Genomic DNA, 26,031 nt, shown 5'->3' with positions numbered 1-26,031 from the left:
TGTCTTGAGATGACACTTGTTATGAACTGGCGCTATACAAATAAAGATTGATTGATTGATACGAGGCATATTTGCGAGGTGAGAGCTAAAATGAGATGTTTCCTCATTTCACACAGATTGTTTTTGCTAGATTTGACAAATTGCATCATCTAAATTAGCTGGTTCTCCTTTTTCATTTGACTGAAAGCTGAAATGTTAACAAAGGGGCAAAGTTACATTGGGTTTAGGTACCAGTGCAGTTTCCTGTGAGTCCATCTGAACATTATGTGGGGTGAAGTGACTCAACGTGCGGTCACCACTGAGATCTTCTTTTTAACGCGGTTATTCATTTTTGTGGTTACCGCAACAGCCCTAGTTGTAATGATAATAATATTTATTGTAACAATAATCACTATTGTTATTACTGACACTAATAGGATGATAAAAGAAAAATAGTAAATGTAGGGATTATTATGAAACAAATGACCTGTGACCTTGAAGTTGGTAAACACTAGATCTAAAAAAAGACATATTTCACTCACAGCATTTAAAGCAGCTCAAGAAAACTTATAACAAAATACAAGTGACTGAAGAGTTTGTTAATATTTCAGATAAACACTGTTTTCAAAAACCTAGATATTGTATCGTATATATTTGAAGAACTAAACAGCTTATTTTTACTCATATTTAATCACATCTGGACTTACTTTGCCTTCCTGCAGTTCCTCACAGCTGGAATCAGTCTCAGTCGTCCCTGGTCTGATGTGTTGTACTTCTTCAGGTCCAACTCATCCAGAACCTCCTCTGACATCTGCAGCATGTAGGCCAGAGCAGAGCAGTGGATCATAGAGAGTCTCTTTGATCTGTTCTCTGACTTCAGGAACTCTTGGATCTCCTGATGGACTGAGAGGTTGTTGATCTCCGTCAGACAGTGGAAGATGTTGATGCTTCTGTCAGGAGAGATACCTTTACTGTTCATCTCCTTCAGGTTGTTGATGACTCTCTGGATCATTTCTGGACTGTTGTCTCTCCGACCCAGCAGGCCTCCTAAGAGTCTCTGGTTGGACTCCAGAGAGAGGCCATGAAGGAAGCGAACAAACAGGTCCAGGTGACCATTTTTACTTTTCAGGGATTTCTCCATGGCACTACTCAGGAAGACTTCCAGGGATGGGCCAGGAGTTAGAACTTTAGAAATCTTCTTAAAAAAAGTATTTCCAGATGAGTCCACGAGGTTGATGTCCTTAAGGAAAGCCTTCACTACACCTGTGTTCCTGTTTGTCAAACAGTGGAACATGTAGACTGCAGCCAGGAACTCCTGAACGCTCAGATGAACAAAGCAGTAGACTGTTTTCTGGAGAATCACACACTCTGTTTTGAAGATCTCTGTACAAACTCCTGAGTACACCGAGGCCTCTGTGACATCCAGACCACAACGCTCCAGGTCTTCTTTATAGAACATGATGTTTCCATCCTCCAGATGTTCAAATGCCAGCCTCCCCAGCTTCAGAAGAACTTCCCTGTCAGCCTCCATCAGCTCATGTGGACTTGTCTCACGTCCCTCATCATACTTGTTCTTCTTCCTCTTTGTCTGAACCAGCAGGAAGTGTGAGTACATGTCAGTCAGGGTCTTGGGCAGCTCTCCTCTCTGCTCTGTGCTCATCATGTGCTCCAGAACTGTGGCAGTGATCCAGCAGAAGACCGGGATCAGACACATGATGTGGAGGCTCCTGGATGTCTTGATGTGTGAGATGATTCTGCTGGACAGATCTTCATCATCACTGAACCTCTTCCTGAAGTACTCCTCCTTCTGGGCGTCAGTGAAGCCTCGTACTTCTGTTACCCTGTCAACACATGAAGGAGGGATCTGATTGGCTGCTGCAGGTCGAGAAGTTATCCAGATGAGAGCTGAGGGGAGCAGATTCCCCTTGATGAGGTTTGTCAACAGTGTGTTTAACGGTGATTTCTTTGTGATATCAGAAACAACCTCCATGTTTGTGAAGTCCAACGACGGTCTGCTTTCATCCAGGCCGTCAAAGATGAACAACAGTTTACAGACAGCGAGCGTCTCTGCTGTGACCTTCTGTAATGTTGGATGGAAAACACGGAGCAGCTCAAGAAGACTGTACTCCTTATCTCTGATCAAGTTCAGCTCCCTGAATGAAAGCAGGATCACCAGACTGAGGTCTTGGTTCTCTGAGCCCTCTGCCCAGTCCAGAGTGAACTTCTGCACTGAGAAGGTTTTTCCAACACCAGCGACGCCGTTTGTCAGAACCACTCTGATGGGTTTCTGTTGGTCGGGTTGAGCTTCTGTCTTTTGGTTCTGTTGGTCGGGTTGAGCTTCTGTCTTTTCTTTCTGTTGGTCGGGTTGAGCTTCTGTCTTTTCTTTCTGTTGGTCGGGTTGAGCTTCTGTCTTTTGGTTCTGTTGGTCGGGTTGAGCTTCTGTCTTTTGGTTCTGTTGGTCGGGTTGAGCTTCTGTCTTTTCTTTCTGTTGGTCGGGTTGAGCTTCTGTCTTTTCTTTCTGTTGGTCGGGTTGAGCTTCTGTCTTTTGGTTCTGTTGGTCGGGTTGAGCTTCTGTCTTTTCTTTCTGTTGGTCGGGTTGAGCTTCTGTCTTTTGGTTCTGTTGGTCGGGTTGAGCTTCTGTCTTTTGGTTCTGTTGGTCGGGTTGAGCTTCTGTCTTTTCTTTCTGTTGGTCGGGTTGAGCTTCTGTCTTTTGGTTCTGTTGGTCGGGTTGAGCTTCTGTCTTTTGGTTCTGTGGGTCGGGTAAGGCTTTAAAGATGTCCTGACACTTGATTGGAGTCTCATGGAGGGTCTTCTTTTTAGAGTCTGTCTCAAGCTGTCTCACCTCATGTTGGGTGTTCACTTCTTCACTCTGTCCCTCTGTGATGTAGAGCTCAGTGTAGATCCTGTTGAGGAGGGTTCTACTTCCTGTTTCATCACTTCCTTCAGTCACATGTTCACATCTCTTCCTCAGACTGATCTTAAGTTCATCTGTAACCTCCTGCAGACCTCTATCTGCTGAAAGAGAAGAAACATATCCTGAGACTGGATTTATAAAATGATCAAATACAAAAATTTTATTATTACACATTAAGCAAACTGCATGACACAAAAACATCTGTGTAATAAATGTGTGCTGCTACAAGAGAAATAAAATATACTGACTATAAACTGACAGCAAGAATCAGATAACATTTAAATGTTTCATTGAACTATATATCAATGAAAATACTAACTGCTTTGTCTTGTTTTTAGACACAATGACTTCAGTCTTACTTATTACAGTGCTGGACTTACTGGATATCTGCAGTCCTCCTCTTATTTTAGATCGTTCTCCACACTGGGGACAGGAGGACTCTCCTGATGAAGTAGACTGGTCCCAGTATGAGGTGAGGCACTGTCTACAGAACCAGTGTCCACATCTGGTAGAAACTGGATCTCTTAGGACGTCCTGACACAAAGCACAGCTGGACAGCTGCTCCTCCACAGAAACAGACCCCTTTGTTATTCTGTGGAGATAAGGGAAATCATAAAGCTGTGAAAACTGAGACTGACATTTAGAAACCAGTGGTGGACTGAATCAAATAAAGCCACAAAAAGCAGTGTTTTAAAAAGGTGTGCCATGTCCTCCTCAGTGAGCATGTGCAGAAGTCTGTCTGTGTAACCATAGAGTCGCCCATCTGAGTCCAATAACTGACCTACAAGTGTGATGTTATTTTCAAGCAGTTTTCAAAAAACAGGGATTCATTTTTGTAGAGCATGTCCTTATTGTTCCAGATGTAATATCTGTGTGGAGAGAAGTTATGTTTCAAGATGAGAGACCAAGTCAAGAGTATCTGTTTATGGAAGTTGGCTAGTTTGATTGGGATTTTACTGATATTATAGTTGCACAGTAATAAAATTCCAGGCCACCAACTTTAGAAAAAACATAATTAGGAATCATATTCCATAGAGATGTTGGGTTATTTAAAAATGTCTCAGCCTGTTCACTTTGAATGTTAAGAGCTGTGAAGTCTAAAAAGTTCAAGCCCCCACATTGACTCGTGTTTATTGTCACGTTCTTTTTAACATAATGTATTTTGTTTTTCCACAGAAAGTTAAACAACATATAATCAAATCTGTTGGTTACATTTTAGTCAACATCCAAAGATAGAGCCGGATTAGTGAGTCTGGAAATGCCCTCAGCTTTTGAGAGCAAGGTCCTTCGTCTCAGAGATAAATCTCTTTGTAAAGAGTTTTATCAACGATGGGATTCAAATTTAAGGTGCACCTTATATTTTGCTCCATGGTGATAACTACTCTCAGGTATGTGACCTGGTGATTCACTGGATTATTACAAATATGGGGAACATTACAATCTTTAACAGCCATGAGTTCAAATGTTTAATATTTAGGTTGAGACCTAAGACCTTTGAAAAGTTATTAATCAGCTTTATAGAGAGCTGCACACTGAGCATGTGCAGGAGCTGTGTCATGACCTGCACACTGAGCATGTGCAGGAGCTGTGTCATGACCTGCTCACTGAGCATGTGCAGGAGCTGTGTCATGACCTGCACACTGAGCATATGCAGGAGCTGTGACATGACCTGCACACTGAGCATGTGCAGGAGCTGTGTCATGACCTGCACACTGAGCATGTGCAGGAGCTGTGTCATGACCTGCACACTGAGCATGTGCAGGAGCTGTGTCATGACCTGCACACTGAGCATGTGCAGGAGCTGTGTCATGACCTGCACACTGAGCATATGCAGGAGCTGTGACATGACCTACACACTGAGCATGTACAGGCATTAAAAAAAACGTAAAATCCTAAATATAAGACGCGTTGTGTTTTTGAAGGTCTCTCAGAGAGAAAATAAAGTTTACACTGATCTATTTAGAAAGTTTGCGTGAATGACACCAGGTGCAAACCTTGTGGAGGCGGTACTATTTAAGTTAGGCTTTTGTGTGTTCTACTGGTTTACGTCATGGAGAGTTTGGACGGAAAGCAGGACGACTGCAAGCACAAAATAGGTATCAGTGGAAGAGGTAAATGAAGGTACAGTATTTTTGAGTTATAGCAGATAAAACTGAATATTACAAAAAGACAATTTGGTTTATAAGAAAACCTGGGCATTAAACAGGGCCTCTCTTTTCTTCATCTTTTGAAGATGATTTGTCATACATTGTGCAGGAGGTGTGAGCTGTGTCCTCTGTGGCGCTCAGGCGCGACACTCGGCACATTGTTGAGCACCAGACAGCTGGCCAGCGCTGTGTCTGATCGGACATAAAGGCTCTGGAAAGAGGTATCGAAGACGGGGGTACAAGCAGTGGTGAGGTCCCCCCATCCAAGCGTAACAGCAGCGGGCTGTAGAGGGAGGAGACGAGCGCACTATGGAGAGGAGCGCACGAGCTGGGGGAGAGACGCACAGCCCGAGAAAAAAGAAATCCCAAGTTTAAAATAAAATGTTGGTGAGAAGAGGGAAACAGGAAGAAATAAATGTCAATGTTGAAATTCTTTAGAATGCAGAGGCTGTGGATGTTCAGTTTTGTTTAAATAGGCAACAATATAGTTTAATCATGGTGTTTCCTGCTGTCATTCCAAACATATTAACATGTGTGGAGAATAACGTGATCTGTATGCCTTCTTTGATTGAGCCTATGTCTCCTCCTAACTTCAATAACAGCAGCCTGTTGTGTGTAACACTGGTCTCCTGGGTTAGCACGTTCTTTTCAAAGGTGTTAAATTCAGACACCGTCACAATCACCTCAGTTTTTGTCAGGCTTGGTAAATCACAATGCGTGTACTAACTTAACTTATTTGCATTTTCTCCTTTCTAGGGCAGAAACGCCCCATATTGAATATTCATTAAGTCAAACGTACTAAATGGACAATGCGTGTTTTGCTCATATGAAAGATTCAATCCTCACAGCGCGCCGTTAGTAGATCAGTTAACACATTTTTTGCTGGTGGTATCAAGTTTGCACACGTTTTAAGACACACAAACCTTTAGTAAATCAGGCCCAATGAATGGGGATGGTTTTTTAATCACGTCCGGTCGCACACAGTGATGGTGACTTCTGCACCCGCGGTAATGATGGCTCATGTGTCAATATTTTATACTGGTATATTAGTTACACCTTTGTATATGACATAGCCAACTTTTAACATGAAAAAAAACAGGTATTAAAAGTGCATCTTACACCGGATTTTACTGTACTTCAGTAAAAAAAAAAGATCTCATTGTGTAGTCATGTTAAAAAAATAAAAAAAGACAAACAAAGAGTGGACACAACAGAAAAAATGATTGAAAGAAAACGATCACAGCAGATCTCAATAAACTTCAGGGTCAGTTTAAAAGACTTCTTCCTGCAGAATCACAGAGAAGACGACTAGATACACAACCAAAGAGTCAATACTGAAATCATATTATCTTATCTATAAACATATAATACATATATATAATCCTTAGTATGTTGTTATGAGTTCAGTGACTTTCTCTGTATGATCACTGTGTGCAGGTTGATGATTAAAAACAAGAAAATCAACACATTATGGTGTTCAGGACTCTTTTTTTAGCTTGACAGTTTGGTGATTCAAAAAGTTCTCTTACTGTGGGTCTGAGGGTCCTGGTTCATTACTGAAGTCTAGAGGAGGAAGTTTAGACCGGTCACTCTTCATAGAGAGACAGCTGGACAGAGAAGACTCTGCTCTGTCCTCCTCTTTGTCTTCTCGATCACTCATCTTCTGATCTGAGGGTCCTGGTTCATTACTGAAGTCTAGAGGAGGAAGTTTAGACCGGTCACTCTTCATAGAGAGACAGCTGGACAGAGGAGACTCTGCTCTGTCCTCCTCTTTGTCTCCTCGATCACTCATCTTCTGATCTCCAGATTGATCAGAGGACAATAAAAGACGTTCATGCAGGTAAAACAACCTGAGGACAAAATAACAAACAGGTGAGACACAAGCAGGAAAAATGTGAAAGACAGAAATGGTCAAGTGTCCACATCTCATTACCTGATGTGATCCTTCATTTGATTTTCTCTTCCTTCCTGTCTGCCTAAGTACCTGATGCAGCACCTCAGTGCACTTTGTTTTGATCCTAACGTGATTTGTCCGTCTGATCTGCCCTGAATAATGCCAATAACAAGACATTGAGTCTTAAACTTTAAACATTAAACTAACATGTTAGTATTTAACAGCAACCATGACCTTTAGGACATTTGTACAACTAGAAGTGTATAAAACAGGGTTGGAAATCAGCACTCGTCACATACGGGTGTCTTTTTGCAGTGGCGGGTGAATTTGCTCAACCTACCGACCACAGTGGCAGAGCGAGGGTCACAATGGTGCTCTATATGCTGGAATGGCTTTGCTTGGTGTAACATGATTAACAGAGCACAGACTAGCATCTCTTTAACAGCGGGTCAACCAGCTTCAGGTGTGTTTAAACTGACGCCTCGCTGTCTCAAGTCCAACATGATGAAAAGAAGAGCGCTGTGGCGTTGATTTGGGCTCAAAGGAGCAGCTGTAAATACTATAACTTCAGACATTTGTCTTGGGCTCAAAGTGCTGCACACATTCAGCGGCCTCACAGTAGAATCCATAAAAACAATAGAAAAACACATCGACATGTCAACAGAAAAGTACAGACCCATGTATAAAACACAACATATATTGCACATTACCCATATAGAGAAAAAGATATCAAAATACAAAAGCATGTAAGAACATCATGACGCCATGATGTTTCTGCTGTAAATGTCCAATGATGAAATGGTGAAACAGACAGTGGCTTATCTTAGAAGTTATTGGGCCGAGGTCAGACAACAGCAACAGAACACAAATGGCTGACAAACTTTTCATGTTAACGGTCCTGTTATATTCTGTTAGCTGGTACAGCCTACAAATTCTTTTACCATTTGGGAAGACTTCTAAAAGGCTAGAGAGGTGACATTACCTTCACTTGAAACTGTCAGATATCTACATTCAAGTCATTTAAGCTCACAACATACACTCGGCTCCTCTCCAAAAATAGATCTGCTGCTATGAGAGTCTTACACAAACTGTTACATCCACACAGACCTAAACCAATGACCCTTAGATGGTCAACAGATTTAAAATGATATATCCACAAAATGATTCAAGTGAATGATTATGTGAAAATAAATACTAACAGGCACAACCCGTACAGCAGGCTTAGATTTAAACTGAACAGAGATTACAGTACCACGCTGACATCCAGCTGAAATACAAAACTAATGTAGTTCAGCTTCCTGGGCGGTGGTCCTTACTGTGGTCCTTTTATGTCTTTATTGGAGATTCAGAAAGCAGGTAGAGAGAGAGTGGGGAATGAGATGTGGGAAAGAACCACAGGTTGGATTAATTGGGCGTGCGCAGTTACCACTTGGATACCAGCGCCCCCTGAAGTGATCCTTAATGTGACTCTGCCTCTCTTCCCGTCTCCTTTAGTACCTGATCCAACTCATCAGTGCAGCTTGTTTGTATCTTCATCTTATTTGTCCGTCTGATGTGACTCCCTGCTTGGTATTTGACCCTGGTCTAGTTTTAGGATTTAATATAAATGTCTTTCAATTATCCTTCCTGTGTCTCTTCAATCCTGCACTGAATAATGACAATAACAAGGTCTTGAACCTCAAACATTAAAGCAATATGTTAATATTTAACAGAAATCATGACCTTTGGACCAACAGTTTTATATCTAGAGGGATATAAAACAACATCCTTCATGCCTGTAGGGATCAAACCACGTCATAAAACCGACCTTTGCTCAGATAGATGTTTTATTGAGGCTGTATTTAGTGATTACATTTTATTAGGATGCATTATTTTTTCATGTCTACTTTGAGGAAGTGGAGAATATCTAGCTTATAAAATTAAATACTGTGGAACATAAGCACTGTCGTCCTCAGGATTTTATTTAATCTGAGAGAAAACCAGTAACGCTGACTGCTAGTTTAGACCGCAGGAGTCATGACAAACATCTCTGATTAAGGACGATTTAGATTTTTAGCTACACAACTTTTACTTGACTTTACTTTTCAAACAAAAGCTGAGAAACAACAAGTACTCCACATTCACAGAGCTGATCCCGTACTGTATCTGATCCGTTTCCTTTGCTTTTCTATTCAAAGTGTATTACTCAATATTAACCTGAGGTTTTAACAGTAAAGTCATAATAATGTTGAATTAAACTCACCCTGTCTCAGATGTTTGTCCTTCTGCTCTGTCGACTCAAAATGGAGTCTTAGCTCCAACTGACAGAAACTTTCAGTTTTATTGTTTTATTGGAAACCCATATCAGCTCAGAGTTTCTCCTCCCCTTGTTACTAGAAATGAAATGAATGGTTAACCATCATCAGTTCAGGTTTCTTCATGACCTCTCTGATGAGCTCACAGTAAAATGCATTAATTCAAACTAACTAGGTTGAGATAGTCAGTCAGAAAACTTCAAAAAGTAAGCTGGGATCACCTCCCTTCAGCAATGTTGTGGATGTCAGACGTGTGGAGAAACAGTTCCCAGATGATCCATGATCTGTTCAGATCACCCCGCATGGTACCGGGCAACATGTGATCCATGGATCAGAGGAAAATGTATCTTCATGGTGTAAAATAAATACACTGGCGTTATATCCCAATTCAATATCTGAGTGAAAAGAAGTCAGTGTTAAAGTTGTTCAGGTGGGCACAAACAGGAAGTCATAGTTCACTGACATATGCTCAACTGTTTATCTGCTCTTTTTTCTTGTATAATCTTAGAAGATGTTGAACACATAATATAAAAATAATTAAAAATAATAACAGTATTCGAACATTAACTGCCATTGGATTTCATCATTTTATTATAAATATATAATTGATTAAAATGTTTTGGATAACGAGTGAATCAATTGACGTGAGGATGTTAATGTTACCTAAACAGTTTTATGAAAGTAGTCAGCCTAGGTGTCATTTTTTTTTTTAATGCCCTGTCTTGATTAGGCCACTCCCCCTCTAACAACAACCAGTGAGCGCTGTATGTTAGAGGTGGGAATCACTAGAGTCCCCACAATACGATATTATCCCGATACTTGAGACACGATACGATTCTATTGCGATTTTAAACATTTTTCGATATGCTGAGAATTGCGATACAATATATTTTGAACTGCATATTATATCCACTACACTAAACTAAATCAAGAATCATTTTGTCAAATAAGATAAAATTCTCAGTCTGTTCATCTCACTTCAGTCTTTTTATTTGTATTTCAGTCTAATTGAACTTGAACATGAATTCTTAACAATACAACTTGTTCAAAAATAATTGTGAAACCCCTTCAACAGTTAAAAAATAAAAAAGCATAAATAAAACATCATATTAAAAATATGAATACTTGGCTGCCATGAGACTATATAATATCGCCACATAAAATATCGCGATACAATACTGTATTGATTTTTTACCCGACCTTTACTATTTAATATGTTGTGTGGCGTCGCACACACTGGCTGTCCACACTGCATCCGTTTACTATTTCACTGTTTGCTCTGTAAATTTCAGTTTCCCCCTGCAAACAGTTTGACATCTATACTTTTGTATTAAAGGTGGACACGCGGATGTGTGGTGCTTTGTATTGACGAGCAACACAGCACACAGAGGACCGTCGATAAACGGCTCACGGTGAGCCGAAAAAAAGTTTATTTGGTGTTGTTGACACAAGTCAAAGCAGAACATTTAAATCACAGATGTGGATATTATTAATACATCGCTATCTCCACTTTGTACAACAAGCTGAAGAAACAAAGAAACATTACATTTGGGCGGCAGTAACTCAGTCCGTAGGGACTTGAGTTGGGAACCGGAGGGTCGCCGGCTCAAGTCCCGGTGTGGACCAAATCTGGAAGTTGGTCTGGTAGCTGGAGAGGTGTCAGGGCACCTCCTGAGCACTGCCAAGGTGCCCTTGAGCAAGGCACCAAACCCCCAACTGCTCTGGTGCACTCTCTGCTTAGCAGCTTGTAGCAGCCCCACTCTGACATCTCTCCACCATTGCATGTCCACAGGTCCTGTTTGTGCATGCGTGTGATTCATGTGTGTGAGAAGCATGTCCCTAAAAATAACAAATTTCCCTCAAGGATTAATAAAGTTTATCAAAATACAATCAAAAAACAAAAATAAGGGTCAGTGATAAATAAGGGTTGTTCAGATGACCAATTCAAAAATCTTTTAAAAACACACTTTGAAAGCATGCATCAGGTTCATTAAAATGTGAGATTTGTATTCATGTTGGTTTTGTGTTTTTTAAAATGACATTTACACCATTTTGTTCAAAAGGTAAGACAGAATGGACATAAAAATGTCAAGTGGTGTAACCACTGAAAAATTAAGAATATTGAATATTTTATACATCTAGAGTATGTGAGTGTAAGTGTACTCATGATTGTAATTACTTCATTTTAAAATAGCGCAAGAAATTAGATTTTATTAGGATTATCCCTAAATTTATAAGTTATGCCCTTTTTCAATAGTGAGCGGGACACAGAGCTGAAAACACTTCTGTTTTCTAATTAATTTTTGGCAAATTATGTAAAAATTGTTTTTAAATAAAAACATGTTATTTCACTGCAGTAGAGGACTACTTTTATTCCACTTTAATTGTCCTGTATTTTATTATATGTTTATGAGAAATACTGGTTACACCAATTGACTCAAACCAGTTACACCAACTGACCATGCTGCTTCTACCATTGTTTCTTGAAGAAATTGTTGTTAGCTTCCTCCATTTTATGTTTGCTCCACCTTCCAAAGTGCACAGAATACCAGTGCAAACCTGTAGTGTGCACATTTGCCTTAAACACAGAATGGCATAGAACTGAAGTGAATAGATCGGCCTTTTGGATGGGTCTCATAGATCGGCAGATTCTTACTGATAAATATTTTATCTTCTGTTCCCAATAGCTGTTTACAACCACACATACATTGCACGCATTAGACTAAACGTGTTCCTGTATTCTCTCACGGAAAAGCTTGAAATGTAAAGTTGTTTTGTTTCTTTGTTCCTTCTTGATTTCTGTCGATCCTTCTAGTGATGTGTCGGTCATGAAGGATTCGTTTAAAACGAATCATCTGGGTGAACGAACTGAACTGAATCACTTACTGAGAAGAGTCGTTCATTTCTCAACTCTCTCTCCTCTCTCCCGTCTCGTCTCTCTCTCCAGACCGTAAGAGTCTCTCAAAGCCCGCCCTCCCTCTCCTCTCATGTCAGTGATACCTACTGACTGAACCAATAGGAGGAGTCGGTCAGGAGCTCTGTGTCTCTAAAGCCCGCCCCTACTTCTCCCTCTCATGTCTCCAAAATTGAGGAAGTAGAAAATATATTATTGAACATTTAATGTTTGTGTTTTTTATATCTAGTGTCAGTTTACAAACGGCTTTTATATCCAACTTAATTTAACTCAGCTGACTGTTTTAACATCCACTAACCATCGTGTTTCAGTCAGTACAGTGTGTGTGTGTGTGTGTGTGTGTGTGTGTGTGTGTGTGTGTGTGTGTGTGTGTGTGTGTGTGTGTGTGTGTGTGTGTGTGTGTGTGTGTGTGTGTGTGTGTGTGTGTGTGACTGAGGCTGGTGACTCACAGTCTCGCTTGTTCACGTTCAGTGTTTCGTTCACTGAACGTACTGACTGAAGCTCCGACACGAATCACTCACTGACTGAGAGAGACTCAGAAAGTAACCTAAGCCCATTATTAGTTTTTAAATCATTTTTTTGCCCTGCGTATATAATTTAAAATATAACTGTTCTGGCATAGAATATATTCGTTGCCATGCATCTTTTCTGCTGACATGTAGCCTATATTAAGTTAAATTAATTGTCATTCATGATAATGTTTGCAAACTGAAAGCTGCTTTAACAGGCACATACTTTTTCACGACACCCAGCCTAATTGTTATTAAAATATTTAGTGCTTTCCTATTTGTAGTTATTTATAAGAAATATTAGTTATTACCATTTTATTCAAGTTTGTTTAGAAGTATTTTTATTTTTTAAATAAATAAATTCTGTTAAATATAAAGATGTATGCCAGTTTTCTTGAAGTCTATGAATATTGTTTTGGTGGTCAAACTGGCTGCAATTTAAGGGGCTACCGCAGAAATCATGCCTATGGCACCAAAATGGTTAGGGCCGGCTCTGTGACAGACTTTGGAGGATTAAGGGAAGTTTAATGAATTGAATACATGCATATATCTGTGAATATATGAAGGATAGGAAGAAGATGAGGGTGTGTGAAGGAGATCCAGCAGAAGTTCAAACTCCTGACTGAAATTCCTCTCTGACAAATCAAAGTATTCCAGTAAAGTCAAAGTAGGCCTATCTGTACTGAAGCTCCATGAAGGAGACTAATCAGACCTTTAAAGACTTTAACACTAACATGTGATCCATGTCACAGCTGTTTTATAGAAATATGATTATTATCTTTGCATGAAGTTTCAGATTTCAACTCCATCACCGCCAACACCAGAACATTTGGAACAATCAGCAGAATCCAAACATTTGTACTCTTGTTTCAAATTATCCAATTTGTTTTTTATTGATCTTATCTGTAAGTTTTATTTCCCAACAGCAAGACTTAAATGTTTGGTAAACCTCTCGGGGGCTCAACGTCAAAACTGAGAAACATCCTGTTTAGTTGGTCAATCTATGTCATATTTACTTATATTCTGACTCATTATAGACTAAATAATATCCTTACAACAGAAGACAGGTCTCAGTATGCTTGAATATAATCTATAAATAATATTAAACATTTGAATATTTCTTGAAGGCGATTCAGAGCAGGACATGAACGTCCTCACTGATTATTATTATGTCCCTGAACGCAGCAGTCAGAGCCACCTACATGTGAAAACGTTGAGTAGTAATAATACATTACAGTTCCTGTTTTCAGTCTGCTCACTTGTCTGAAAAATAAAATTGATGGCGCCACCTGCTGGACAAAGATTCAAAGCTTGATCCAAACAGCAGCCGAGCTCTTATCCAGCTGCTTCAAAGTGAGCAGCCTGATGACTCTGCTGGAGCCAGATTCACACGTAGCCCCGGCCGGGTCACACTCCTGTTCAGGTTTGATCTCTAAAGAGAGAGAAACTGGTCTGTAAGGCATTCAGATATAAACTACTGTAGGGTAGAGGTCACCGAGGGGCGGGCTGGAACAAAGAAAGATCAGTTGTAGTCTGTCTGTTGATGTCTCAGTATTTTTGCTGTCTTTCTTTTCTTATTGTATTTTGTCGTTGCTGTCCTGACCTTGTCTGTTTGTTTTTTCTGTGCCTTATTTGTCATGTATATGTCACCAGTTTGTCACGCTATTGCACCTCATTAAATGAATGAATGAATAAAAACCATTCCTGAGATAATCCACTGCTGGTACGGAGGTGCTCTCTGCCTCCTGTGTGTGAACAAAGAGTGTGTGTGTGTTTGAAGATACAAGTATATCCATCTCACATAGAACTGTGTTTGTCTTTGATTGAAATGGGGGCGGCAGTTGCGGTCGAGGGTCGCCGGTTCAAGTCCCTGGCCTGGTAGCTGGAGAGGTGCCAGTCCACTTCCTGAGCACTGCTGCCCTTGAGCAAGGCACTGAACCCCAAAACTGCTCTGGAGCGCTCGCTGTGGGCCGCCCCCTCACTCTGAGACCTCTCCATTAATGCATGTCCACAGGATCCTGTTTGTTCATGTGTGTGTTCATGTTTATTAAACAGAGTGATTCATAAAGGATCAATTCAAAATGAAATATGAAACACACATTGTGAGTGTGTGTAGTTGTCAAACTGAAAGCAGACATCACAGCCGTTTTTACATCTGCACTCCTGAAAACATGGAAATCATTTGAGGAGGACTGCTCCTGACTGCAGACGCAGCACTGAGGGAATGCTACTTTCAACATCAGGCTACTTTTAGAAAATGACCAACCCTGCCTTTAAGCGTGATATTGATTTGAGGTCATATCGCCCCGCCCTGCTAACCAGGCTACCGGAGCAGCAGCAGCACGGCGCCATGCTTCCTCTCCTGAACACAGACAGAAGAGAGGGAGTTGTTTTGATACAGCTGATCATTAAAACATCTAAAAGAAGTGATCATTCAGATTGGGAAATGTACCAACCTTCCTTGTTTGTGTGACTTTCAAATAAAACAGAGTCCTCTCAACCTCACACAGTCCATGTTTTCTTGAAGAATAATTCTCTCAGGTGTTCAGAGTTCAGGTGTGTAGCTCCAGACGCCGCTGCAGCTCAGGCCGTAGTTCTCCTCTCTCACACTGTCGGGCAGCTCAAACTGAGCCAGCGGCCTCAGGAGGCGTCGGATGGCGTGCTCCTCAAACTGAGCTCTTCCTGGATCTCCGATCAGGACTTTGGTGCCGTGGGTCTCCATGCAGCGGTTCAACCAGCTGTGCAGGCTGGTGGCGAGGGACTGGTCGTAGAACATGTCGCCCAGCAGGATCAGGTGGAAGGCGGCGGGCGGTGAACCGATGATGTTGTGGGTGAGACACACAGGAGGCTGCAGGCCGTTCAGCTCACTGTTCATGTGCGTCGCCACGGCTGCCACTGGAACACAAACAGGCGGGTTAACACGTCACAGGGTTAGGCTTCAAGGAATCATGGTGTTCATGTGTTTCTTTTAATCACAGCAGTCTATATACAGGGTTCACACTCTTTTCCAGGGATCATTTTCCAGGACTTTTCCAGGACATTTTCAGCCATGATGGAGCTGCTATGACAGTCCGTGATCGTGCCACGCCAATATTAAGTGTAGTCTTTAACAAGGTTAATCACACCCACTGTGAGCTACCGCTTCAACGGTTAAACATTTAATATCATGTTAAGGTCCATTTTTTACACTTAACAACGCAGTATTATATTTGAAGAGACAATGCTAGCAAACAAGAAACTTTCAATGGATTCTTGTTCCTCGTGTCCCTGGCTGTACCCCTGAGAAGTTTCAGCAGATTTTACTGGAGACTTTTTTTAATGATTAAAGTTGAATTCTGGTCAAATTGCATAGAGACGCTGATATTTTAGAACATTTTAATTAATTTTTCTAAAAAACAAGAGACTTTCAATGGAAAGGTCTTCTGGTTTCTGTTTGTAGTTCATTTAAAGTCCCCATGATACTGACAGCAGGCAGAACATTATCTGCACTGAGGACCACCTCCCACAGACGGGATTCTGACAATGATTTGTTTGTCTTAAGAACCAGATACATGCAGTAAAAAAGTCTGTTCTAGATAAAAACTCATTTACAGCCACAGATCTGCTCGACTCTGTCACAAAAGCTGATGATTGTTAGATTCCCTGCATTCCTGAAACGCATCAGAAACGATCGACCCGGCCTCCATGGAGGACAGACCTGACAAAGCTTCACTTTTCATTTCTTACAGATCTGCACAAGGATGCAGCCTCTAGTGGACACTCGATGAACTGCAGGATTTTACACCTCAGCATCGGCTTCATTTTTAAAGACCGGAGGTTTCTGCTTAGTTTGACAAAGTGCAGTCTGAAAGCAAACCGAACCAAATGAAAAATGCAGCAATGTTGCAGCTCAATGATAAATGGATTGAGCTTGTAAAGCGCTTTTCTGGTCTTCTGAAGACTCAAAGCGCTTTTTACACCGCAGGTCACACCTACACATTCACACCCTGATGGTAGAGACTGCTGAGTAAAGAGACCATCAGAAATAACTAATCCCTTTCATAGACACACATACGCCACTGATGAAGCAGCGAGAGCAATTCAGGGTTCAGCGTCTTGCCCAAGGACACGTCGGAGATCTGGCTGCAGGAGCTCGGGATTGAACCCCCAAACCTTCCGGTTGAGAGACGACCGACTCTACCAACCGAGCCACAGCCGCCCCTGAATCGGCCAAAATTTCATACGTTAAAATGAAATAATGTTGAGCTCCATCACAGCTTTTTGACTTCTTGCGTCAACCATCTGAGACCTCAGCCAACCACACGAGAAAAAAACCTTCCACCCGTTGACGACATGCAGCGAATGTTTTAATGTTCCTATCAAAATAAGAGCCTGAAAATGTGTCCATGCTGTGATGTCATGATGTGAGTAAATAACACAGTAGAGTAAGAGATGAATGAATGCTTACTAGGGTCGATGTCGTTAGCCACTACATGAGCGGCACCGCACAGAATGGCGGCGATGGCGGAGGCTCCGCAGCCGCTGCCCAGATCCAGAACGGTCTGACCCCGACACACTGCGGGGTGGTCCAGGAGAAACCTGAACACAGAGACAGAAACAAACAAAACAGCTGTTTAGGTTTGTGAAACCAACGAGACGCCAGAGTCACTTCCTGCTCCGTCCCACAGGTCGGAATCAAACCTACGGTCTCTGCACATTGTGGCCCTCGAGCTAACCACTAGGCCATCGCCACCCCTTTATCTTAATGTCTTTGTTGCATAATTTCAACGTATTGAAGCGACTGCTCAAACTAATCTTTAAATGACAGTGAGCCTTTGTCCCAGGCGTCTGATGTGCTAGAAGTCCTTCACTAAAAGGTGGCTAAGGTCCTGGACCTCCTGACAACACTAAAGATCTGCACTGAGCAGCCACTGAAGTCCTGAAGTCAAACACTGGAGCTCAGAGAGTTTAGTGAGAACAATAGAGAAGATGAGGGAACCAGCTGAACAATTGACTCAGGACTTTTGCTCTTATATCGTTATTAAGACGTCTCCTACTGAGCCAAGACACATGCACATTTCAAAAAATAAATCAACCTGTAGTTGGTCCGAACTTCATGGTGTCACGTCCAACACGTCTTTATGACTTCATTCTCGGTTTGGGAGGCGTGGTCTCATTGGACAAATCATCATTATCATCTTATTTCATTAAAACTTAATTAAAGATAGAGTCGGTATCTTTTCAAAATAAAATACAGACTTCTCCTAAAGCTGCTCCATTGTCCCTTCTGGGCCTCCGTACATGTGTGCTGGTGACTGTGTCTGCAGAGACTCTGTCCTCTCACTGGATTTTACTGTTCTGCTTTGTTCTGGTTGACTCAGGATGTTTCTGGGCGGAGCTGGTGTGTTTTGTAGTGTCTCATCTGTATGCATGTACCTTATATTCTCTAATAATCAACATTTATGTCAAGTAGTCATGCTGCATAATCATATGTATCTCAGTAAACTGTATCTTAATAAACTGAAACTGCGCCTCAGGGTAAAAATGCATTTAGCAGAGCACACAGGAAGGAGCCCTCAGGGGAGGGTGAAAGAAAGTTCAGTACAGCAATACAGAAAGGTGAATCCTTAAAGTTACCAATAAAGATGAAGTTGAACAGATCAGATGGTGAAAAGAGGGCGTGAAGAAGCTTGTCCCCACGCCCCTGCAAAGCCATACATACTGTAATCTTTGTCTGTTTTAGTCTCTTCAGTTGAAGGGCTCACTGCTTTATGACTCCATGAATACAGCTTCCTGTGCTCATGTTCTTTGGCCTCCAGGTCCGGTCTCTGAAGAGGACTTTGCAAACTTTAAGGACTACAATTACACCGTGAAGAAAACAGAAAATAGATTTAGAACTTCAAAGTGTTGCGGCTTCATTGGGTTCGGATGTAGGTTTAATCTGGGTCCAAATTTGATCCAAAAAGTCACTACAGTTTCCTCCAGACAATGACAGCGCACAGGTGAGTGGAGGAGTGGATACAGTTCAGTGATTGGATGAGATTCAAACCGGCGAATATGACGGACGTGGACGTAGCAGCAAAGAAGAGAAAATATAATCAGAGTGAGGAGAAACACCACAATCATTGTTCATTTTAACTGCATTAAAGTTCATATTTTAACACCATATTTATCGACTTTAAAGGTCACATATTCTGCTAAACCCACTCCCCCATGTTCCTCTAACTCTAACATGTGTCTCTAGTCCGTCTACAAACCCCCCAATGATGAGAAAAGTCCATCCTCTCCGTCTTCTGCCTGCTCCACTTTTCAGAAAATGTGTGCTCAAACAGGCCGTTTGGAGATGTTCCCTTCATGACATCACAAAGGGCAGTAGCCCCTCCCCCAGGTGGGTGACACTCCCACAGCTAGGTGTTTGTTCTGCCCTCTGAGGCCGCGATCACACCGAGACGCGCCGCTGCAGACGCGGGCGCTTATAAATACATTTATTTAGTTTAGATTTCCAAGGTAATTCTAATTAGAGGAAACCATGGACCTAACTTCATATTACTTTACTGGAAATGTATTCAAGAAATGAGCAGCTATTTATCACCTGCTTCTCTGGAAATAGCAGAATATAATTACTCGGTGATCATTTTGTGGTGAATTGTGATTTCATTTCAAATAAATGATTTGATAATTGTCACCTACTTACCATGAAATTTGGGGGTAATTTCAAAGAAATTGGAAAAAACAGTTACTTACCAATTAGGACTTGCTTACAATTAAGATCGGGCATTATTTCAAAGAGGTTACGTGCTAATTTTCACTCAATTGTCATGAAATTCAGGGGTAATTTCAATGAAATCAAAAAAAAGTTTGTCTAATTATCACCTAATTACGACGAAATTTGCGGACCTGTAAAGTGTTACCTAGATTTTTGTACAATTCAAAGTGTACATATCATTTTCCAGTAACTTTGACATTTGTCGTTTGAATGATTTACAACGGGGATGTAAAGCAGCTGTGCACCAACAGCTGTTAGTGACGTCACTACTAAAGAGGTGAAAGGTGAATGAAACAGGTATATTAGAGATCTCACCGTGACAGCGCCTGTCCTCCGGGCCAGTAGATCGCCCAGTACGGGTCCTCGTAGGGCCACAGTTCGGGTCTCTCCGTCCAGAATCTGCAGCTGGGAGTGAACAGCCTCAGTCTGAGCTCCGGGGTGAGGCTCTGCTCTCCGACCACCTCCGTGTTTTCACCGATAAATCTGCGGCTGTGAGACACACACCTCCGTCTGAATGCTGTGAACGAGCCTTTAACACACCTGCTCCATGTAGAGGACTTAAAGAGTCCAAACATGACCAGTTAGCCACGGAGCTACTCGTCAGAGCCCTTCTTATGTCTCTGTCACCTTCTGTCGTTTTTTAACATCTTAAAACCCGATAAGAAATGAAAACACACAACTTTCCTCTTCGTTGGCTGGCATCCAAAAAGTTGCATTACTGCCATCTGCTGGATTTAATTATTACTCACATTCCTAAATCCTCCTCAATAAACCTGTTCTCAAGAGAGATTTAAACAAGCATCTTCGTCCTCTCCCTCTCTCCCCACACTCCAAAATACTTTTTACATCTCTTCTTACGAGTCCCTCTCTCTCCATTTCTGACATCATGTTCTGTCTATGTGCTACATACTTTCTACATTTAATAACTACATGTTCAACTGTTTCTGCTAGATTGCATATCTCACAAAGACTAGATGAATGTTTTCCAGTGATATGTAGAGAGCTATTTAAATGACTGTGACTGATTCTTAACCTGGACATTACGACCTCCTCTCTTCTGTTGCTCCCTCTGTATTTTACTTTATCTATTTCCCTCTGAATTGAATATAAATGTCTTCCCTTTGTCTGATTGTTCCGATATTGTTGCCATTCCTGTTTGATTTTACTCCATGTGACTCGTTTCCCCTCTGACTGAGATCATTTGATGTTAATATCAATCCTCTCTTTCTTTACAGCTTCCTTTGCCAACCTGTCCACCTTTTCATTTCCTGCTATACCTGAATGTGCTGGAACCCACATGAACATCACATCTGTCCCCTGTTTAACCACCTGGGAATGTGTAAATATGATTTCATATAATACATCTTGACGACTGTGAGATGATCCTGATTGAATACTGTATAAAGCGCTGACTGAATCACTGCATATCAGCACTTTCCTTCCTTTCATTTGCTCAACACATTCTAATGCAACTAAAATGGCGTACAACTCTACTGTGTACACGTTCAGGAAATCTGACGTTCTCTTCACTACTTCAACCTTGAACCTTTTGGGATAAACGCAGCTGATCCTGTTGCATTTGTCATCGGGTCTTTAGATCCATCTGTGAATACTTGTACATGATCTCCATATCTCTGTTCTATGTGTTCATAGAATTCACTCACTAAATCAACATTTCTTTTCCTTTCCTTTGTCTTTAGTAACTCCAAGTCTACTTCAGCTGTCTCAAGCATCCACATTGGAACTGGTGGCCATAAAACAGTTGGACTGATATCCTTGTCATACACTCCCATATCTCTCGCCACTCTATCCCCTATCCATCCAAAACTGGACTTAATTGTTCTCTCTTTTTCCCAGCAATCCTTTAACACTGATTTTGTTGGGTGACTATCTCCATGTCCTCTCAAGTTCAGCCAATAATTAGCTAATAGCTGTTTCCTCCTTAAACATAGTGGCATCTCTCCTACTTCTACCTGAAGTGCACATATTGGAGATGATTTCACTGCCCCAATACATATCCTAAGAGCCTGTGCCTGAATCATTTCTAACTTTGCAAGTGTTGTCTTTGCTGCAGATCCATATACCACACTCCCATACTCAATCCTAGTTCTAATTAACGCCACATATATATATTTTAAGGCAGCAACATCAGCTCCCCAATCCATTCCTACAAGACATCTCATTACATTTATTACTTTTTTGCATTTATCAACAATATTCCTCATGTGTTCCTTCCATGTCAACCGGACATAAAAAAATACCCCTAAAAAACAAAATGAGTCAATTCGTTTTAGCTTATTTCCAAACAATGTCAACCCAATATTCTCCCCAATTTTCTTTCGAGAAAAGAACATGATCTTTGTTTTTTCCACAGAAAATGTAAATCCCCACTTTAATCCCCACTTCTCAACTAAACTGATCCCTTTCTGAATTTTATTTACAATAAATTGTATATTCTTTCCTTTTTTCCACAATGCTCCATCACCCGCAAACAATGATCTTCCTATATCTGTTGGGATATTATCAAACATATAATTTATCATAATTGAAAATAAAATCGGACTTATCACACTTCCCTGTGGTGTTCCATTCTCTACAACATACTTTTTAGATATTTCATCACCTATTTTAACTTGAATCGATCTCTTGTTCAGAAAATCAAGGTTCCGCTCACAAAGGTTCCCATTATTTATGTCACATACGAATCAATAATACTTTTCTGATACATGAATGTGTATCAAAAACAGTAGATGTAAATAACGTACCTATATATTCACCTTTTATATCTTTAAATGTATTTTTAAACTGTTGTCTTTCAAGCTGCTGTAACATAATTATTTTTTAGTAATTGTCCCCAATGGGGGGTCGATGGAGATGATCTTATCTCTTAAAATGTAATAAAAACAGAACTGAGGTTCTTCTTCTACTGATTCATTTAAATGTCTCTCTCTATCAGGAATCTCTTTTCTTCTTTTCAGCTGCTCTAAAAAAAAGACAATAAAATCATAATCAGGGATATTTTGTGTACCACCCCATCACTGCCCGGGTCTCTCAGATGGGAGACACGTGGGTATACTAATTAATAAAGCAATTTATTAATAAGGAAAATAATCAAAACTTGTAGATTTGAAGAATCTTTAAAGTCAGCTGTGTAAGGTGAGGGTCTGTATGGCTGTTGTGTTGAAGACAAATAATCCAAAAGGCCAAGCTGTGTGGTCACAAGAGTCTCTCTGAAAGTCTAAACCCCTCTATTTCAGCCCTGCTCAGAACAGGCTGTTTCTGTGTCTGTACCTTTAAATATGTAAATGAGCTGTGTCTGACCACGCCCCCTCTCTGGAAGGGCTCTGGTGTACTCTGTGCTTTCTCGCTCCATGTCCTATTGTTTACGGTGAGAAGGCAGACTCAGAGGGCAGAACAAACACCTAGCTGTGGGAGTGTCACCCACCTGGGGGAGGGGCTACTGCCCTTTGTGATGTCATGAAGGGAAAATCTCCAAACGGCCTGTTTGAGCACACATTTTCTGAAAAGTGGAGCAGGTAAAAGACGGAGAGGATGGACTTTTCTCATCATTGGGGGGTTTGTAGATGGACTAGAGACACATGTTAGAGGAACATGGTGAAGAGGAGGCAGAGTGTGACGATCCGGGGGAAGCCTTAGCACTAACCTGAGCAGAGGTCAATGAGGCTGTTAGAATGCTGACTGTTACCATGGTAACATGAACAGTGGTTTACTATGGTTATAGGGACAGTGAGTTACTATGGTTACAGGGACTGTTACTATGGTAACCGGGACATGCTGTGTCTGTCTGGAATATGCTCCAATCTGCTGTTTTTTGTCCACAATGAAACTAAAATAATGATATGAATTATAAACTGAACTAAAGCCTATAATTACTGTGTCATCAAAAACTTTGGGTCGGCTTCATGAATTAAATCATGAGGAATGAACTTTTCCTCGATGGGACCTGGAGCCTGATGAACATCTGAAAACAAACAACTCAAGAGGACAAAAACATAAACATCAGAAAATAACACCAACTTCATGTTTGAGTCAAATTAAGTTTAATTTAAAAAAAGAAGAAGAAGATTAATGTACAGCCTTAATAAAATCCAGACTGTGATATTTAATAAACAGAAGTTATTGATGTTTTTTTTATGCAACATGGCCGTCGTATAAGAGGCGGTTTGGAAGCAGTGAAACTTTGTGTTGACATGGTGTCAGTTATTTAAAAAGTAAATCACTTGTAGAATATAGAGACATTATTTGAGTGAATTATCAAGAGTAACACACATGAACAACATGACAGAAAGATGACTGTGTCTGGGTTTACACCAAGAGCAGAAACACCAGCCCATCTTAAAACACGGGGTTAATTAGATCAGACGAGGAAGAAATGTGGAGGAGAACATGTTCCCTCTAAAGTGAAGAAGAGTCCAAGTATTCAGTTACAAACTACAGAGAGACTCAAAGAAAGCTCAACTTCCTTCAAACTTCACGTCATTACAGAAGTCCAGTCAAAGATTATTTTTCTGCCTTTGGATCGCTCCACACTCCTGTCCACTAGGGGGCAGTGATTACAAAAAGAGACATTAAACTTGAACATGAAATATAAAACATAAAAACAAAAAAAAGAGCTGGCATCATCTATCTTTCTTTGTGTTTCCTGACACAGAAATAATCTCTTCAGATCGATCAGTCTGTGAGAAAACTGTGGAAACAGTGACACCTGCTGGCAGAAAGCAGTGATAGCAGCAACAGAACCTAAACATGAATTATTATTCAAATAAAACCCTCCACAGATTGAATTTATTTCTATTTAAAATCCTGAGATAATAAAAACAGAAGGTTCAAACATCAAAGTGTAATAAACATCAGAAGTTAAAAATAAAGATAGTTTGATAACGTGTCCGTTGTTACCCTGACATGATGAATGAATATCAATGATTGAGTCTGCATGTTATTCAGCTCTTTTTATATCATCTCATATTACATCAAATATTCAGGTGCTGACTCTGCACCTGGATCCAGACATCCTGTTTGTAGTTCTTTTAAAAACTCAGTGAAGCCTCCTCTTTGTTTTGATCCAACAAAGAGACGACTGATTTATTATCAGACGACCAACGACTCGTGGTTAAAAGCACAACTTCACACTTTAACTTGCACAGGTGGAATCAACTTCTACTGTTATCTGTGAATATGAGTCAATGAATAACCTGCACCACTACACATGTCCACAGGGTGGCGCTGCAACAGAAACATTTATATCCAAATCAAAGAGTTCATCTTCGGTCGTTGAGTCATGAAGCAGTTTAAATTCAGAATATGAGAATAGAAAAATGTCCGAGGTCATGGTCCTGTGTGTGACGGTGGAGCTGATCTCAGAGCAGCTCAGACTGCAGCACTGAGAGTCATCTGCGCTGTGATTGGTCCGTCAGTCTCCCAGTAACACAGCCCAGTTAAAGACTCACCAACACACCAGCTGCTGCTTCCAGCTCTGTGATCAGCAGGATCCTCTCTTTAAAGACTCCTCCTCCAGCTGTTGATATAAAAAGAGATAAATGAGAGATTAGACTCTGAGAGAGACTTCATGATTATTCTGATCATATAATATCATCGTTATCATGATTATTCTGATTATCAGTGATACAGAACATCCAGTATGAAGAGCAGCAGGGACTTCAGTCCTGCTCAGAAGTGAAGTGGGCGTGGAAAGTAGCACGCCACCTTTCAGCTCTCGTGGTCACTCGTGTTGGTGACTTGAAGATTAAAGGGACAGAGAGTCCTTGAAGGCATCATCATGTCAGAGACAGTTGAGTGACGTGTTTACCGAGAGTCCTTGAAGGCATCATCATGTCACAGACAGTTGAGTGATGTGTTTACCGAGAGTCCTTGAAGGCATCATCATGTCACAGACAGTTGAGTGATGTGTTTACCGAGAGTCCTTGAAGGCATCATCATGTCGGAGACAGTTGAGTGATGTGTTTACCGAGAGTCCTTGAAGGCATCATCATGTCGGAGACAGTTGAGTGATGTGTTTACCGAGAGTCCTTGAAGGCATCATCATGTCGGAGACAGTTGAGTGATGTGTTTACCGAGAGTCCTTGAAGGCATCATCATGTCACAGACAGTTGAGTGATGTGTTTACCGAGAGTCCTTGAAGGCATCATCATGTCACAGACAGTTGAGTGATGTGTTTACTGAGAGTCCTTGAAGGCATCATGATGTCACAGACAGTTGAGTGATGTGTTTACTGTTGATTCATGTAAACTGTGTTTAAATCTAGCAGCAGCAGTTTCTGATTTTCTCTGCCTTTTGGGACAGAAATAACAGCAGACATTAAACACACCTTAAAGAGTTATTTCCACCTGGATGAACTGCAGTGTCTCACAGGTGTGCTGTGTGTAATCTGTCCCTGTGTGTGTTACGAGCCTTGTGGAAGAACAATGTGAACCTGTCTGTGTCTGTGCATCTCACCATCTTACTAATGGAGCCTTTAAATAGCATGGAAATACTGCACCATAACTTTAGAGCAGGTTTTTGTTGGTCCATGGTGCAGCTGCTTTCTGCCCCCTGAGACAGCAACGCCCCACCAACACACCTGAGCACAGGTCATGTTAAGACCTAAACACACTCAG

General features: G+C 41.1%; 3 protein-coding genes and 1 long non-coding RNA gene across 4 annotated transcripts in view; all 4 read right to left on the bottom strand.

Moving 5' to 3' along the window:
* The window catches only part of LOC136179609 (NLR family CARD domain-containing protein 3-like), a 265,362-nt gene extending 256,127 nt beyond the window's left edge, over positions 1-9,235 (bottom strand). Inside the window, exons 1-4 of the mRNA XM_065956446.1 lie at positions 9,177-9,235; positions 6,570-6,890; positions 3,274-3,485; positions 687-2,994 (exon numbers count right to left, since the gene is read on the bottom strand). Of these exons, the coding sequence (XP_065812518.1) occupies positions 687-2,994; positions 3,274-3,485; positions 6,570-6,832 (2,783 nt within the window). The 5' untranslated portion in view covers positions 6,833-6,890; positions 9,177-9,235. The remainder of the gene's footprint in view (positions 1-686; positions 2,995-3,273; positions 3,486-6,569; positions 6,891-9,176) is intronic.
* Positions 1-26,031, bottom strand: part of LOC136179616 (NLR family CARD domain-containing protein 3-like) — a 173,233-nt gene that overhangs the window by 21,893 nt on the left and 125,309 nt on the right. The gene's annotated exons all lie outside the window — the stretch shown is intronic.
* LOC136179626 (electron transfer flavoprotein beta subunit lysine methyltransferase-like) lies at positions 15,153-15,723 on the bottom strand. The gene has a single exon (XM_065956467.1). It carries the CDS (start codon positions 15,524-15,526, stop codon positions 15,197-15,199), a length of 330 nt encoding a protein of 109 aa, XP_065812539.1. The 5' UTR covers positions 15,527-15,723; the 3' UTR covers positions 15,153-15,196.
* Positions 23,435-26,031, bottom strand: part of LOC136179631 (uncharacterized) — a 4,181-nt gene continuing 1,584 nt past the window's right edge. Inside the window, exon 2 of the long non-coding RNA XR_010666604.1 lies at positions 23,435-24,932. This is a non-coding gene — a long non-coding RNA (uncharacterized lncRNA). The remainder of the gene's footprint in view (positions 24,933-26,031) is intronic.

This window comes from Labrus bergylta, chromosome 7, assembly GCF_963930695.1.
Source record: "Labrus bergylta chromosome 7, fLabBer1.1, whole genome shotgun sequence".
Taxonomy (NCBI): Eukaryota; Metazoa; Chordata; class Actinopteri; order Labriformes; family Labridae; genus Labrus; species Labrus bergylta.
The sequence above is the reverse complement of the archived record's forward strand: the minus strand, read 5'-3'. Positions and strand labels throughout refer to the sequence as shown.